Below are 16,736 nucleotides of genomic sequence, written 5' to 3' on the forward strand. Positions count from 1 at the left end.
CTGTATAGCTGGGGGAAAAAAAAACGATAAAAATTCTCCTCTTTATTTATCAGAACAAAATCTCACAATGTCCTGTTTGTGTTGTAGTGGCTTGAGTGAGCACCAGGATTTTGAACCTTGAGAGAAAAGTCCACAACAGGACAGCCCTGTGTTATACAGCCCAGAGAAATGATGTCCACATGTGGGGAGAAATACAAAGCTAGGTTCTCTGGAGTAACTCCTCCACTGGCTTCTATCAGTAGAGCTGGGAACTCCATCTTCAGGGCCCGAGCTGCGACATGGAGCCCCTGTCGGTGAGAGACAGGGTTAGGGAGAGGTGGGTTATTGTGGAGCAAAGGGGCAGAGCGAGTGGAAACCGAGTAATGAAAGTGAAAAATGACTTGTGTTCTTTTCATATGCTCTACCTGAGCTTGAAAGTTGTCCAGCATAACAATGTCTGCTCCTGCTGCGGCTGCCTCTCTGCCCTCGCCTGCAGAGCGACACTCCACTTGGATCTTACTGCTGAAGCAACACACTGAGCGGGCAGCTCTCACCGCCTGCACAACAAACAGGATGTGGTCTTTTTGTGATATATATTTCAACTCCCTTGCTAACTTTAACCACTTTTGATTCATTGGGTTTGATCTTCTTTTAAATTCCACTATCTATTAAAAGGTTTGTCATTCAAATCACATACATTTCGATAGTTTTCATAGAAAGACATTTCAGTGCTATAAATTCAGAAGTGCTTGTGAATCGGTGTAAACAAATAATAGCCTAAGATCTGTGGAAGCAATACTTTCATCAGAATTTATGGATCCTGTAACACAACTACAAAATGATTGATATTCTTATTTCGAGTTTAAAACTATAAGAATTTTTTATATTAACTGGATTTTCGCTTCAGCTTCTCACCTCTGTGATACTTCCTGACGCCCAGACATGGTTGTCCTTAAGCATCACCATTCCACTCAGGTCCTGTCTGTGCATGGACACCCCGCCAACCAGCATGGCGTACTTCTCCACCAGGCGGAAGCCCGGGGTGGTCTTGCGTGTGCCAGCCACCTCTCCATGCCACCCTTCTGTCGCTGCCATTGCCTGGAGCAGAGAACAGCGAGTGGCGATCCCCGAGGCCCGGGCCAGGCAGTTCAGAGCTGGCCTTTCACCAAGAAGGAGGCACCTTGCCGGCCCTCTAACCACAGCAGTCAATGTGACAGCATCTGGGCCTGTGCAGGTTAAACAGAGGACATAGGAGGACTGAGATCTAATGTTGAGAAGCAATATATCAGGTAAATAAACAAGACTTTATGAGCATTTAATACTCTATGTTGATGCACATTGCTTGGAAAATGTTTGGAAAATAATTCTTAACAAGTTGTCATATACATTGTTAGTATTGCTATTAATATATTGTTAGAAAATGACTTTATTTTTTAAAAACGACTATTGGTAGGTTAGGGCCTTCTACCACAGGGCCCTATGATTGACACTCCCTGACTCCCCATCCAGGGGGCACTACCTCACGCCCAGTTTCCCAGGGATCGCTCCAGCTTCCCTGTGACCCTTAATGGACAACTAAAGGATGGATGGATATTTAATAAAACTAACTGTCTTCACTTTGTGACACCTGGTCTCTGCTTTCCTTTGTGTATAATGAGCAGAAACACTGTCAGAGAAGTTTAAATCCCAGATACCTGGTCACATTTGAGGAAAGTGTGCTGTTCCTACCAATCTCGGCCCCCTCCTGATAAATCCAGTCCACAGTGCAGCCGAGCTCAGTGAACACTGCTGTGAAGAAGGGACTCCCTGCCAGGATGCTGTGTGGTGTCTTACACAGCAGCCTGGCCTCCACCTCCTGTGACCCCACACACACCCCTGCAGGGTCAAAGTTGGGTGTGTCCTCTGCCAGCCAGTCTCGTGCCAGCCGGGACAGAGTGGGTGGCGGGATCGAGTGAGCTGCCTTGTGTTTGGGGAGAGACATTCTGAAACAAGAGTTTGTGGAGACAAATTTGTTTCTTGTTGACCTAAAAGTTCAAACAGATAAACAGATAATGACGCCTCATGACCTTCACAGGGCTTTCTTGTCTCTGTCACTCAGCAACTATCAGCCCATGAGTCTGTAGATTTATAGATTTGAAAGTTTCATGATAGATTTGATTTGCTCCCCTCACTCCAGAAGAGATTGATCACCAGGGCAAATATTACACTTGAGAGGCAGCTTTAAAAACATCACAGGATAGGATATTTATCAGAATTAGCATGATTATATGATATGCATCCAGTAGAGTACTTTCAGATCATCAGTTTAATAGTTAATCAGTTAAACTATACTAATTCATGGCAAATCATGAACAAATGAATGAAGCCCAACAAATTCAAGTGTTTTCTGTCCCTCTTGTCCCACTAATCACATTTACAACTTAGGGAATTACCTCTGGAAAAGGGCTGGAGACTCGTATAATCTATGCATGGAAGTACTGAAGCTGTTCCATATGATTCATGGACCAGCACCTTCCTAAGACACTTAATGTTAGTTTGTTCTCTTGTTTTTAATGCATCTGTTCTACACAAAGAACCTACCGCTTCTACAACAACGCTCTCAAATAGACATTATCACAACTGCATATTCTGTCATGGTGGGACAACAAGTCCAAGATTGGGCCAGCACTACAAAAAACAAAGGATAGATTTACTTACTTCCATCAGTGGGCCTCCTCTTTCTGTTGGTAACAGACTGTGGAGTTGTAGCACTGTGCACACGGAGCCACAGCAAAAATGTGATGTGGAATTTGCCCCCGTGTCCATGTTGGAATGTTGACGAGCTGAGAGCCAGTATGAGGCTTAAAATTGATTGTTGTGACCGAGGCTGATTGGCAGGCTCCCGAGGTCAGTGTGATAAAAACATTTCTCCCAAGATTAAAGAAAATGGTTTAAACTCACTGTAACTGAGAGACAGTAGCATGCTGTAGGCTTGTTAACCCACAGACTGCATGAGAAATCATGATATGAAACTTTTGTTTTTGGCATTTTGCATACAAAATAACACTTCCATTATTTATTTTTTTTGTTATGCTTTGCTCCGGTGATCATTATTTTGGGGCATTTCCTCTCATTGCATATGGCCCAAAGTAGTGGTGGCTGTCATTTATAGAAGGTAAACAGCCCATCAGGGGGAGTCATGCACATTGCAAGTATTTTACCTTATAATGTAATTAATCTATGATAAGATCATCCTTACAATTTAGGCCGTTAACAGTGTGTAAAGAGAGTACTTGTTTGTAAATGATTTCTGTTCCTGCCCCTCCAGTCCTGTGACTGAGTGAGGTAGAAGCAGAGGCTTTTCTTGGTGGCGGGTTTTCTGTCAACATGTGTCTGCGGTGTTAGAAGAAGCACAAAGACAGGAAGTGTCCTGCTCTCGGTGCACAGTGACTTCTCCAGCGTTTCCCGTCAGGCACCGCTACGCAACAACAGCGCTGACGTCACATGGCTCTGCGCGCTCCCGACGCCCCACGAACGCGAGCAGAGGCTTCCTCCACATCCAGAGCAAGAACCAGGAAGTGAAAGTATACACATGGAGGGTGTGTCTTCCCCTCCCGAGTGTATGTTTTATTTTTAAAAACACAGTCCTCCTCGGATAAATAAATGGGGGACTCGGCGAGAACCAAGCGGCGGGAGCAGCTAAAGCGCTGGTCCGGCTCCTACACGGACAAAGCGTCGGCCGTGCCCCGGCGGAGGTGGCGGGGCGATGCCGAGGAAGGAGCAGGGGAGCCGGAGGCCGAGCCGAGCGACCCCCCCAGGGAGCAGCCCGGGTCCGTGGGCTCTGAAGAAGTCAGCCCCCTCCTCAAACGACGGTGAGGAAGCGACTCCTGTCAAACAGTCCTACGTCGAGGGCCACATAACAGCTAGCTTAGCTTAGCATAAACATCTCCAGTTATGCTAAAGGAGGAATTGTGCGTGGGCTTGGACAAGGAGGAGGAGGGGGGGTGCAAAATACCAGAAACACTACAACTCGCTTACCCTCCAGCTACTGAAAACCCACCGAGTTCCCTGTTTGATGAAGCTCGTAGTGTGTGTGTAAACCACCAGTTGTCAGTTGTCGTTTCTCCTGTTGTGTTTCTCCTGTTAGCTAGCTAGCAAAGACTCCTACAGAGGGTATGTGTCAGGGTCTAGTAGGACCCCTGCTTGACTTTGCTTATCGTGATCCATCGGACTGGTGTAAATGATGATGAATGACCATCTCTTTCAAAGCTTTTAAACTATGTCCGTAAGATCACTGTCTAGAGCTGCAGGAGTGTCTGTCACAGCTGCAGGTCCACCTGCCACAAGGGCTGCAGCAATATGAGAATTGACGACCAAAAGTCTTCATCTATGATGACATGAACTGCATTAGCACAGAGGGCTCACAAGTAGACCCTCAGCACCACTGACTGCAGCACACTTACAGATACATTTGCGTCAAAACACTATTAGAAGTTAAAGGCTTGCATTATTCTACATCTGTCTTCCCTACCTGCATGCCCAAGTGTCCTGAGGGCAAGATACTGAACCCTGAATGACCCCTCATAGAAAAATGTACTGCCCGTATAGATCCACTGTATGAATGTGTGTGTGAATGAGGCTTTGAGTGGTCATCAAGACTAGAAAAAGGCTATATGAAAAACAGGCCGTTTACCATTATTTAGCTGTTTTTAAGGGTTCACTTCTTCAGTAGGAAGATGATGGGCATGGGGCTTAGAGCCACAAACAAGGATCACAGTCTGAAAGAATCGAGAGACACATTTGAGTTTTTTCACGTGATATGTTTCAAATACCAAAACTATACAACCTTGTTTGTTAAGTGTCATGCGGTGTTCATGTTCTGTGAATTCCCAGTATGAAATTTAGGTGTGTTACAATGTATGGTTGTTACAACTGCTACCCAGTGACATTATCTAGTTGTGTATATTATGTCTTTAGGAAAAGCGTGCGGTTCGACAGGGCTGCAGAGTTCCTGGCTACCTGTGCCAGCGGGGACACGGAGGAGGCTCAGGTGATGCTGGAGGAGGCCAAAGACATCAAAGGGACAAATAGGGAAGATGTGATAGAAGTTATCAATTGTTCTAACGCTGATGGAATCACAGCTCTGCACCAGGTGAGGCAGCGTCTCCTCCCGAGGATTCATCCAAGTCATTGGATGATGAATAAGAAACATTTACAATTGCTTTCTTTTGGTTTCCTCTCTTGTCCACAGGCCTGCATAGATGGCAGCATGGAGATGGTGACCTTCCTTTTGGAGCAAGGTGCCAATGAGAACCAGGTTGACAGTGAGGGATGGACGCCACTGCATGTTGCTGCCTCCTGCGGCTACTCTGACATTGCAGTGTATGTAGTATAATATAGTGACGAATAAGATGTGTAATACAACAGTCTCTGCCACTGTGGGGAGGTCCGAGGGCAGCGTGGGTGCCAGAGTATTTCTGCATTCAACAATACTAACATTGTTGCCTTGTTTGGAAGCTAAAGCACGAGTTGGCTGGCCTGGCACACAAACACATGCAACGATTTAAGAATTTATGCACCTTTTCTTCGTGTGAATAATTCGTTATGGCTTTACTTTGAAGATTGAAAGTATCTGCAGCTCAAACACATATAATGTGACAAGATTAGATGTTCTCTATTTAGAGTTGGTTAGCTACTATAGTTGAAACGAATTCTCAGTCTGTCCATGTTTGTTTTGACAGTTTCCTTCTGCAGCAAGGTGCGTCTCTCTCTGCTGTGAACTGTGACGGTGACGTTCCTCTCGACATCGCTTTGGATGAAACCACTGAGTCCCTTCTTCAGGATTACACTCAGAGACAAGGTGAGGGATGTTCCTTGACAACAATTCACCTTTTTTTGAATGTCTTAATCCAGCGGTTTATTATGTGTGTGTTTCTTTCCAGCACATCTTTTTGTTGCGTTGACGGAATGTGTTTTTGTGTATGTTTCTTGAGCTAAATCGAAAGTACCTGATTGGCCTGTTTATGCTGGATAAGGTGTGGAAAAAAGGCCGCCTATGCACCTATGTCTCAACATTGAAATCGAGTTTTCATAGTTTAGTGCTTTGAAAATGAGTTTGAATGTTTTATGGGATTCTGCCTGTTTTGTATGAATTACATTGACCTTCAGGAGATAATCCAAATAACCTCTTTATAAGGATTTACACCGTGTCATGTGTTTGGGTCATTGTTGATCATAGTGGGCTTCGAGGTCAAGAGATCAGAGCGTTTAAGGCAGTTTGATGCTTGGAACAAAGTAGTTGGTGAAGTGTGTTGTCTGATGACGCTGTGGCGCAAGGAGGTAGTAGTGCACGTTTTTGGACAAGCTTTCCTGGAAGGTATTTATAGTGCTTTTGCTTAAAGTTGAGTCTGTGTTGTAAAAGATGGAAAAAGAGAGAAGTCTTAACCCTGGATACTACTAAGATAGAGCATTAATAGCCAAATGCAATTCACATTTAATTTGTGTCTCATATTCTGAGCTCGGATATAGCGAGGGATGTGTGTATTTGACATGTTCTGGTTGTTTCAAGGTGTGGACTTGGAGGCAGCTAAGCGTCTGGAGGAGGAACAGATCATGAAAGACGCTCGAACCTGGCTAACTGAGGGCCCGCCTGCCGATGTGCGGCATCTTAAGACTGGGGCCACCCCGCTGCATGTGGCTGCAGCCAAAGGCTACCTGGAGGCTCTCAAGTAAACACTTCTGACTTGATTTTGAATGGATCTATTCCCAGAACGCTTTCTAGATTTTTCTTCTCTAGATTTGAAAAACTATAAAAAACTATGTCCCTATACCAGCAGGTATAGTGACACTCTCCTGTTGACACCTTGCACTTGTGTTGTCCAGGATCCTGTGTCAGTGTGGGCTGGATGTGTCAGCTATGGACTTTGATGGTTGGACACCCCTCCATGCAGCAGCGCACTGGGGTCAGGACGAGGCCTGTCGCATTCTGGCTGAACAGCTGTGCAATATGGAATCCCGCAGCAATGCGGTAAAGACCCTAACAATATTGAAAACTTTTCCCGTTACATTATAGTTGTTTTCTATTTTCTACTTCTTATTCTATATAAATCAAGATAAAGGCATACTATCTTTTACAGGAAGACCATTTATCATGACAGACAGAATTTTGTATAACACATGTGAACCAATAAGGATGCTAATCTTAACAACACACAGGTTTCCCACTCTGTTTTCCATTTCATGTTTTATTTTTGACATTTTGATATGAATTGGACCTTGCAGGGTCAGACGCCATTTGATGTTGCTGATGAAAGTGTTGAGGACCTGCTGGAGGAGTTATCACAGAAACAAGCCAATGTGAGAAAGTGTTTATCTTTACTGGTGTCATGTCCATTAACGTTGTGTAATTTAGAAGACCTGTTGTCTTGATCTCACTCTGCTGTGTATCCTCCTCTCTCAGTGGCGTAATGAACAGTCCATACTGGATAGGCAAAACCAGCAAGGCTCCACCACAGCAAATGCGCAAAACAGACGGCGGAGGTTAGTATCTATCTGTTACTTATCCTGAATTATACACATTCTAACCCATTTAATATACTTAAATTTTTCCTTTCCTCTATATTCTACTTAAATTAACAGATTTTGGACAGATTATAATGAAACTGAAAAATGATTTATGGTGCCATGTTTTGCTTTCCAAAATCTTATTGGGTTGTGTTATCCTTTGAGGTCAACTTCTGTCCTATTTAATTCTTCAAGGAGCTCAGTGTGCAGGATGAGCAGTAAAGACAAGATGAACGTGCAGGACCAGTCTAAAGAGAGGGGAGTCTCTGGAGACCATGAGCTGAGCGAGGAGAAAGAGAGCAGCCCTGGTAACAGCAGCGACTGGGCCGACACTGACCATGAGTTGTACCACTTCTCTCTAAATACTAGTGCTGTGCTGATGACAAATTATCCTCCTTCTCTTCCCTCAGAAAGCTCCACAGTTTCTAGTCCAGACACAGAGAGTGTGACCACATCTACAGTCAGCCTTTTTGACAAGGTAATACTCACTTAGAAGTGCAGACCTCAGTGTTACACAAGTGTTGTTATGCATATGTAAGGTTGATGTAAGATAGCTCAATGTAAAGGACAACATGTGATTGAAAGAAAACATAACCTCAGTAATGCAAATAAGCGTTTTTATACCACTTGTTTCCCCTTTTGTCAGTTTGTGTCCTCCAAGGTATTTTATCGAAAAGTATTTATTATTCAATATATACATTTTATTGAATAAGCTATTGTTTTGTGCAAAAGGCAGCTCACATGATTTATCAGGTTTTTGTGCTATCACATCATATTCTCATGATGCACTGTATAGATAACAGTAGAACTTTTTGTCAAACACAGAAGAGAAGGTTTAAATTACTCGTCGTATATGGCGACAATATTTATCAATATCAGGAAAATGAGAAGAAGAGAATGAGTGTACGTCGTCTAATATATGTAAAATTTCAACACCAACACTGTCGTGATACACCCTCCATCTCAGCTGACCTCACATATCAGCATTTCACCAGAACTGTAGAACTAAATTGTGTCAGGTGGGAAGGCTTTTTAGAAGGGTAAGAGCATGCCAACAAAAAAGACTTAATTCCATCATTAGTTTTGTTTCCTTACAAGGATGATAAATCCAAGATTTAACTGGTGTGAGCTGATAACAGTGAATAAAATCTTTCTTCTCTTCTCTTCTGTGGTTTAGACACCAGAGGAGAAGGATGATGAGGAGAAGGAGCAGGACAAGGCGAACCGCACTGCAAGAGTTCAACCTACTCCTCAGACGAGGGACGCCGCCGCTGAGAGTCCCAACGCCCCCAACGCTGACAGGCGCAAGTACGAAGCAGGAACCCTCAAAAAATATTCACAACAATATAGGTTTTTAATGTACATTGAGAACTGAGTTTTTGAACAATTATAGTTTTTTCTCTGTGGAGTTTCATACAATTGCAACGTGCATAAAGTCAGTTAAGTTGACAGAATGCTTATGTAAGATATCATTTGTGGATGTTTGTGAGTTCAGGTTCCAGGCTCCTGTCAGAGACGAGGAGTCTGAATCTCAGAGGAAAGCTCGCTCTCGACTCATGCGCCAGTCTCGCCGCTCCACACAGGTATTGCTTACAGGTGATGGGTATGGTTAGGATTTGTTTCAAAATTGAAAACATTTAGATGAGGAATTAGTTTTATTTTAATACTAGAGTGGCACTCTACCCCCGCCAAGGCTCAAAAGTCATATTGTGAAACCACTAGAATTCACTAGATCAGCATTTTTTTTCTTCGATCTGCACAAAATTGCAGAAAACTCATAAATATCACAGCCTGAAACATGATCAGGATCCATTAATTTTCTTTGAGTCATCAATGGAATGTGGAATGCAATGCTCAGTTTAATTTAAAAAAAACAATCTAGATCGCAACCAAAATTTTGTGAGGTCTTTATGAGTCATGTTGACCCATCCCCTACACACAATTTCTTTGTAAAGTAGTTTTCGCGTAATCCTGATATATAACAAACAATCAAATGCAGACAAAAACATAACCTCTATGGTGGAGGTAGGAACAACTGCAATAACTGCAATATTTACCACAGCAAAGTATAAACTCCATAGTAGTTTTTAAAAAGTTTAAAAAAGAAGAAATCAAAGGACTCAGAAAAATCTTTGATCAGTCCATACTACTATAGATAAAAGCTGAGGTTAGTTATTTGGTTTTGGTAGAACTATTGTATTCTCACAAGTATAGAAAGACATGCAAGTCTGTGTGTGTGTGTGTGTTTGTGGTGAAGGAGCTCAGCTTTGCCCTTGGGGCAAACATATACTTAGACACACCGAGCTGATCTCACTCCCAGGTTCCTTCAAGCTCTAATAAAATAACCAAACATACAAATACAGAACCAGCTCATATCCAGAGCTGGGTTTTAGGGGACATCCCTATTGCATACAAAGAGGTGGAATCATTGAGTCTCTGCAACATCTTTCTGCATTGTACACTCACATACCTTTTTAGATTTCATGTCCTTCCCACAGAGCTGCACGGTGCTGTTTTTGTTGCTTTTTATTGACTGGTGCTCACTTGGCAGTGTTACAACCTCTTGTGAGTGAATGCTGTGGGGCAAACACTGTACTGTATCAGGATTTTGAGAGACAGACAGACAGCACTTTACCAAGTGAACGATTTACTTCGTGATGATGTGGTTAACCCGAATATTCCAGGACTAGTAGAATTTTGCATCTTGCTGCACACATACCATGGTACAAATGTACTGCATCATTAGGATTAGCATCTAAGGTTGTGTCTTTTTTGGCATAATTGTTGTGATTGGCCTTTGAGTTGTTTTATGTTTTGGCTCTGTGTGCTCAGGGTGTGACTCTGACAGACCTGAAAGAAGCAGAGAAGACTGTGGCTAAAGCTGCAGATACAGCACCTCGTAACGTCCAGCCTGTAAGCCCCATCGTCACCATCACGCCTGCTGAAAGAGGTGAGTGAGGAAGAACAGCTGCAACAGCAAATGATGATGTTAACAAGGAGTTATGGATTTCAGAGGTCACAACCCACTTGTGTTGTTTGACTGACTAGATACATTCTTTTTGACAAAATCTGAACAATGCTTAGATTGGTCATTTCTCCCACTAAAGTTTAGTGATTTTCTACGCAGTATATTGTGCTGGTGGGAATTTCTGCAGAAAAAAAGCAAAAGCTTAACCATTCTAGAAACATTGTTACAATGTAAAATATTGTTAAAGCCTCTAAGGTCTATTATTTATTGGTCTGTTTACCCTTCCCATGTGAATAGTCTCACTTCTGTTTACTGTAAGAATGAGACTGAGAAATAGAAGTACATTTTGGAGGGGTGTTTTTGAGAATTGCAGTTTAAAGGAAATGGGTTTCCTCACATATGTGCTATATCCTCTAGCTGTGAAGTACAGCATGAGGTGTGGTTAAGCTTTCAGGGCAGTTATCACACATATACTCTGACCTAATACCACACTCCACACTTATTTAGATGCAAACTGAGCAACTCCCCATTTGATATGTTCACGCTTAGATAAATCAAGCTGAGTTCAGCAAACGTATCAGGTCAATCTTGAACATCAGCTCATAAATAGAAGAAGAGCACTCTGTTCATGTGAAATGAGCTCATTTCCCTCAAGCCTCAACATGCACTGATCTGAACCAAAGAGTGATGCCAAAGATAAGACAGCCTCCTGCATCTTACAAAGTTACATTTAGAAACTGATCTACCCCATGTATAATTATATATATTATATTATATATTAATCGATCCAGCCTCACAGAAAACATTTCTGTTAAGCAGCTTTTGTGTTTAAGCTGTGTTAGTAAATGATATTGTTTCTTCATTTTCAGAATTCCACACTCAACATATAGTCCCACACAGACCTCAGGAGTGTTTACTGTTGATCTCCATCTTTTCCAGATACAGACCCAGTAAAGAAGTTGGAGCCGGAGGGAGAGAAGCGTCTGGCAGTGAAGGAAAGGAGAAAAGGGAGGAAGGAGAGGCGCTCCACTGGCATCGTCCAGCCGGAAGGAGAGGTAAGAAACAACCTCACATCATCGCAAACATGGCCGACTGTTCACTGACAAGCAAATTGTAGTTTTTGTTTTGTTGGGACTTCATTTTAGGGAACAAATCATTTGTTTCTCCTGTCTTTGCAACAACACCTGCACACTGAAAGTTGATGAGAGGTCAGCAAAACTACTTCCTCTTTGACAGGATGTTACTTAATGTTCAATGAGCCCACTTCTAAATCTTTTTTTATCAGGCAACTTGTTTTTGTTTCTGTAACGAAACATGATCATAAGCTGGTAAGCCCCACTTAGCTGCCTGAACGTCACACACATTGTGTGCTGCCAAACTTTTTTTTAGAACTCACTGAACTTTATTGGATGTCTATCAAACCCCAAACTCTACAAAGATGCCAAAAATCTGAAGAGTTTAAGGATGAGGACAGATGATGCAAAAGTCATCTAGAATGTTTTTGTTTGGTGACAGCCATTAAAACCAAATGAACAACAAATCAATCAAATCCTGATATTACTCAGTGTGAACATCCTTAACCTTTGATAAAATGCTACACAAGCTTTCACAGTATACATGATGCTGTGGGATAAGACCATTTTAACAACTTTAAAACATCATTCTGTATATAAGGTGTTTTTCTGCAAATAGTATTAAATGCTTACCAGTACTAATAATTTAAAAAAGCTATATATGACAATCAATGGTCAATTATGATATTGTGACAAACTACCCGATATATAAAAAATAGCAGACAAGTGCTCTGTAGCAGCAATGGCTGGAACATAAGTGGTGTTGTTGATCATGACAAAAGCATGTTCAACACAACAGTCCTGTTCAACACAACGGTTGTGTTCACGACCAAGACAACTGTGGACTGTCCTGCAGCTGGTCTTTCTGTCGCTGTTCAATTTATGCAGGTCTCTTTTACAGTTTCAATAAGAAAGCTGCCACCAACATCACCACAGGCCAAACAAACAGCCCCTTCCAAACAGACAACAAGCACTGCACTAGTGTTGTTGAGAGTATAGGTGTAGGGATGTGTAACTGAAAATGTGAACCTGTCTTTTTTTTTTTTTTAGAATGAAGAAGAGGATTCTTATCTGGATGATAAGAACAATATTACCACTTCCACGTGAGTCAGCTATCTTGAACTTCACTAAACCTTTCTAACAGATTTTGCATGTTCAACTAATATGTTGTTTTTTTTCCCAGAAGGTAAATTTGAGTTGTATTGAAATGTTTAAACCTGTGTTAGATTGATGGATACCTTCTTCATCCAGAAAGGGAAATTACAGTGTTGGTGTTGACGATTCTGAGCTTTAAAAGTCCCTTGTGTGTCTCTGCAGTGAGAGTCCACTGGAAGACTTGTCAGCTGACTACAGAACGGTAAGTCCTGAACCTCTCCTCAGAAGATATCACACATTCCTAATAAAAACACCTGAGGGCTGAAAGACAGCTGTAGCTGAGGTCTTGACAAATGAGGACAGGAATGATATCAGACAAGATCTAGAGAGAAGTGATCAGAAACCCTGAGCAGCCAAACTATTCCCACCTGCACACACAGAACTGTACGAAACAAAATGTGGTTGTTCTCTGAATCTCTGTCTTGTGTGTTTCCTATCAGCTGTACTTTAAGGTACTGCAGGAAAACCTGGCTCTGAAGGTCAACGTGCAGGAGATGGAGCTGCTGCTCAGCCAAAACAAAGTGGAGCTGGAGCGACTCCGACAGGTTCGGCAGGTTTGCTGCTTCCTCTGACCTCAAAGATTGAAAGAGCTGCATGTGTGTGTAACTCTGTGATACAGAGTTGCTCTGTGTGCAAGAGTGTTGTTGTTTAGAACTGCTAAAACAGAGAAGTCTGGAAAAGCTGCTGGGCCTGTTTAATTTGAAAACTCAGGGGCTGTGTTTGAGTCTGGAAGAGCAGAAACAGAGATGTGTGGAAGTTATATGGGAGACACTCCCAACCGCTTGCTGATTGGTTATTTTTGGTTAAAACTAAGCCTTTGCAGATTTGTCAGGCATCTATCACATAACACTCTTCCTGAAGATAACTGACATCAGCCACTGCTACCAGTGTTGATTGAAACATGGATAACAAGTGTTGCTGGCCCTGTCGTCTTAGCTAACAGCTGAATTCTGTATTTTACAATGATCACTCTGTTATCATATATAGGAAATGAGATCTTATTCGAGCAATCTCTGACAGCTCCTGTATCCAGCGTCCTGCACATGCCCAGTGTGATGTGCTTTTTCAGGTGTATTAGTATGGACGGGGATTAATAATGATTCGTTGCCAATACTTTTGTGTTGACAGTTTGAAAACACAGTTTTTAAATAAAAACATATATAGTGTGGTCCAGGTGTTACTACAGTTTTGTTCTTGGGAACTACAAACCGTCACATTGTGGGGACTCCTCTTCCTTATGTGCAAATACAGCGACTTGCCAGTAGGTTAAGGTTAGTTATTTAAGAAGTCAATGGAATGTCTTCTGAAGCTATGGAGACATGCCTGTGCCTGTGCATGTCAGTAAGCACTGATGTTCATTTGATCAGCGATTATATAGGACTGTAAATATTAAAGAGAGGTAACCAGGCAGCTCCCAAAAAGGTGAGGCCACCACATCTTGATTGCCCCTTGGTGGCTGGCTGCAGTATAGGTCATAAACCTCTCCTCTGTTACAGATGGACAGTACTTAAAAAGTAATTTTCGTTTTTTTATCTCCCAAAGATTAGTTTAGCTTGTGTCATTTTAGGTACTTTGGTGTTTTTTATTTTTTTCCTTATTAATCTGGGTTGGGACGCGTGTACCTGCAGGGCCTCCACTCCCCGATTACGGCTGTGCAGCCTACAAATGACGCTAACCGCTTTAAATACATGCAGGATATTTGGTGTGGACATGTCATCCATCTTTTTATACATTCATTGATCATAACAAGGAGAGCGTGGTGGACTGGATGTGTAGTTTTGAAATGATTTAGTTAATCCAGTGTCTGTTGTTGTTGTGTAATTCTGCAGTCAAGTGTATGAAAACAGTAAATGAATAGTGGTTCTTCCTGTTGCAGAGCCAAGAGAGCAGCACAGACAGACCTGCCCTGCTGGAGTTGGAGAGATTTGTGAGTCTCAGCTTTTATTTTTTCTTTGTCTGGTGGAATTCACCTTCACTGGTGCCCTACAGTCATATTGCAATGATGCAGAAATAATAATTCTACATGATAGAATGTGAGTTAAAACAATGGAACGAAAACCACCTTTTTTTTTAAACTGGAGAAGCTTTTTACAGGTGGAGTAGTTTAAAAAAAAACAGACACAGCTTTTGTCTCTTGAGTTGTGACTTCAAACTGTGAAGCCCTAATGGCTGACACTTACCTCACTGTATAAGATGTAATGTAAATGTATAAACAGAGAAACCTAGGTGTTAGAAACATTTGACAAACTTGCAGTTAGGTAACAGCAGGCAAAATGTCTGCTCATGATTTTCACACTCTTGTGCTCATAGGAGAAGTTGGCCCTCCAGAGGAAAGCAGTGGAACTGGAGGATGAGCTGAAGGTACTCATGTTCACTTCAATACTCATCACATCACTGTGTCACGGTTACATTTCAAGGCGAGTAAAATAATCAATGTGTGATGGTGTTTCTGTAGGTTCTGGGGGATCTCAGAGCAGACAACCAGAGGCTCAAGGACGAGAACGCCGCCCTCATTCGAGTCATCAGCAAACTGTCAAGATGAACCTGGAAAAAACACCTACATGGAGATGAAGAGTATTACAGGATTTATTTGTCATCCAGCTCAGAAGACACAAACAAGGAAGAGAGACGCAGCATCAAACACCTGCAGAGCACATTTAACAGTAACTGGAAGAGCGTAGAGATTTCAGGGTTATTAGCTTGTGTTTGGGCCTTTATGATTTGGCAGATCTACTGTATAACAAGCTGAACTGCACCTCCCGTGGACTGACAGGGTGTCCCTGCTCACATCCACTTTTATATTAAGTTTTTATTGTTGTATTTTTTAACTGGAATATTTTATGTGCTTTGCTTCTGCAACACTTTGTATAAAGATCTGTATCAAGAGACTTAAAGCCATGCACAGTGTGAGTTCATAGTCATGTTTTAGATAGATTAACAAATGCCAGTCATGAGTGAGGGGGTGGTTATTAGAAAAAGAAAAAGACAGTAATGTGCCAAAAACCCAGCCCTGGTTGTGCATGTCCTTTGGGGAACGCTCCTTGTGGTCAGTGCTGTTTCTCAGGATGAGTGTTGGGTCGATGCTTCCTGCTCTAGCTGACCGCTGTACACGTGGACCAAATCTGCATGCTCATTCCTCCCCCGCTCCTCTGAATGTATATTTAAGATGTATATTTATGTACAGGGGCCATCTGTCCTGACAGTGATGTAGACGTGTTGTCATGGTCTCTGTTGTACAAAGGGGGCGCAGAGTTTCGGGTGCTAAGCAGTGGACGTCAGATGCAGCTCATGTACACGGGCATTCTCACAGAAACCGTTTGTTACAAACGTCACATCTTTCAAGAGGTTGTGGAGAACGCACGCTCTCTTCTTAGTACTGTAAGTCGGTAGGAATTTCACTTTGCCATTTTGACTGGATGCTTCTGTAAAAGCAACAACCCCTAAGCTAAGTATTCGCCCCCGTGACGGACAGCTGTTATTTTCTAACAGACAGGCCAGATGGGTCAACGTTTGAATGTTTACTCCTGTTTTAAAGAAAATAACTCTCGCATGTCAAATTGTATTTTGATGCCGTGCCTTTCGATATGCATTTGTAAGTAATATTTCTATTTTGCTTTGGTAAACGTACACCATTAAGTATAAAATACAGTTTGGGCAAAAACAATTCATGGCTCTTGTTTCTTTGAATTTGTGAAAAATGTCTTTCCACCATTGACTGAACATCACCTTTCATCTTTACTGTCAAAGGGTCAGAATGGTCCTTCCAAAGTTAGCACATCATAACTCTAGTGGTGCTGTTATGTGTGTAGAGATGATAACTGTTGACACTAGAGCCATGTTCGGTATATCTTTATCAATATTAAGATTTATCATATTGTTGAATATGGCGGCTGAATGGTAATGAGAAATTACAGTATAGGAATGGGTTGGGTCTAAAGACTAGATATAGAGTGGGTCGTGGAGTTGAGACGTCCTTTAAGCACCACGTCTCTGGGACAACCTTTCTGAAGACATGAGGG

General features: G+C 42.2%; 2 protein-coding genes across 3 annotated transcripts; one reads left to right on the forward strand and one right to left on the reverse strand.

Moving 5' to 3' along the window:
* Nucleotides 1-29: 29 nt before the first annotated feature.
* On the reverse strand, nucleotides 30-2,750 carry LOC133020452 (nicotinate-nucleotide pyrophosphorylase [carboxylating]-like). Its single transcript, XM_061087019.1, has 5 exons — nucleotides 2,677-2,750; nucleotides 1,708-1,961; nucleotides 895-1,205; nucleotides 405-536; nucleotides 30-287 (listed from the first exon to the last, which is right to left on the reverse strand). Exons 2-5 carry the CDS (start codon nucleotides 1,958-1,960, stop codon nucleotides 63-65), a joined length of 921 nt encoding a protein of 306 aa, XP_060943002.1. The 5' UTR covers nucleotide 1,961; nucleotides 2,677-2,750; the 3' UTR covers nucleotides 30-62.
* A 745-nt stretch (nucleotides 2,751-3,495) lies between these two features.
* ppp1r12c (protein phosphatase 1, regulatory subunit 12C) lies at nucleotides 3,496-16,381 on the forward strand. 2 transcript variants are annotated; one of them, XM_061092143.1, is made up of 20 exons: nucleotides 3,496-3,830; nucleotides 4,936-5,110; nucleotides 5,210-5,340; nucleotides 5,700-5,818; nucleotides 6,527-6,686; nucleotides 6,841-6,985; nucleotides 7,240-7,314; nucleotides 7,418-7,497; nucleotides 7,717-7,829; nucleotides 7,932-7,999; nucleotides 8,699-8,829; nucleotides 9,017-9,104; nucleotides 10,354-10,471; nucleotides 11,429-11,544; nucleotides 12,613-12,665; nucleotides 12,880-12,919; nucleotides 13,158-13,271; nucleotides 14,594-14,644; nucleotides 15,028-15,078; nucleotides 15,173-16,381. In XM_061092143.1, exons 1-20 carry the CDS (start codon nucleotides 3,622-3,624, stop codon nucleotides 15,257-15,259), a joined length of 2,124 nt encoding a protein of 707 aa, XP_060948126.1. In that variant the 5' UTR covers nucleotides 3,496-3,621; the 3' UTR covers nucleotides 15,260-16,381. The 2 variants fall into 2 exon arrangements, with proteins under 2 accessions (XP_060948126.1, XP_060948127.1); XM_061092144.1 differs by having other exon boundaries at nucleotides 13,158-13,262.
* The last annotated feature ends 355 nt before the right edge of the window (nucleotides 16,382-16,736 follow it).

The sequence above is a fragment of the Limanda limanda genome, chromosome 2 (assembly GCF_963576545.1).
Source record: "Limanda limanda chromosome 2, fLimLim1.1, whole genome shotgun sequence".
NCBI classification, from domain to species: Eukaryota; Metazoa; Chordata; class Actinopteri; order Pleuronectiformes; family Pleuronectidae; genus Limanda; species Limanda limanda.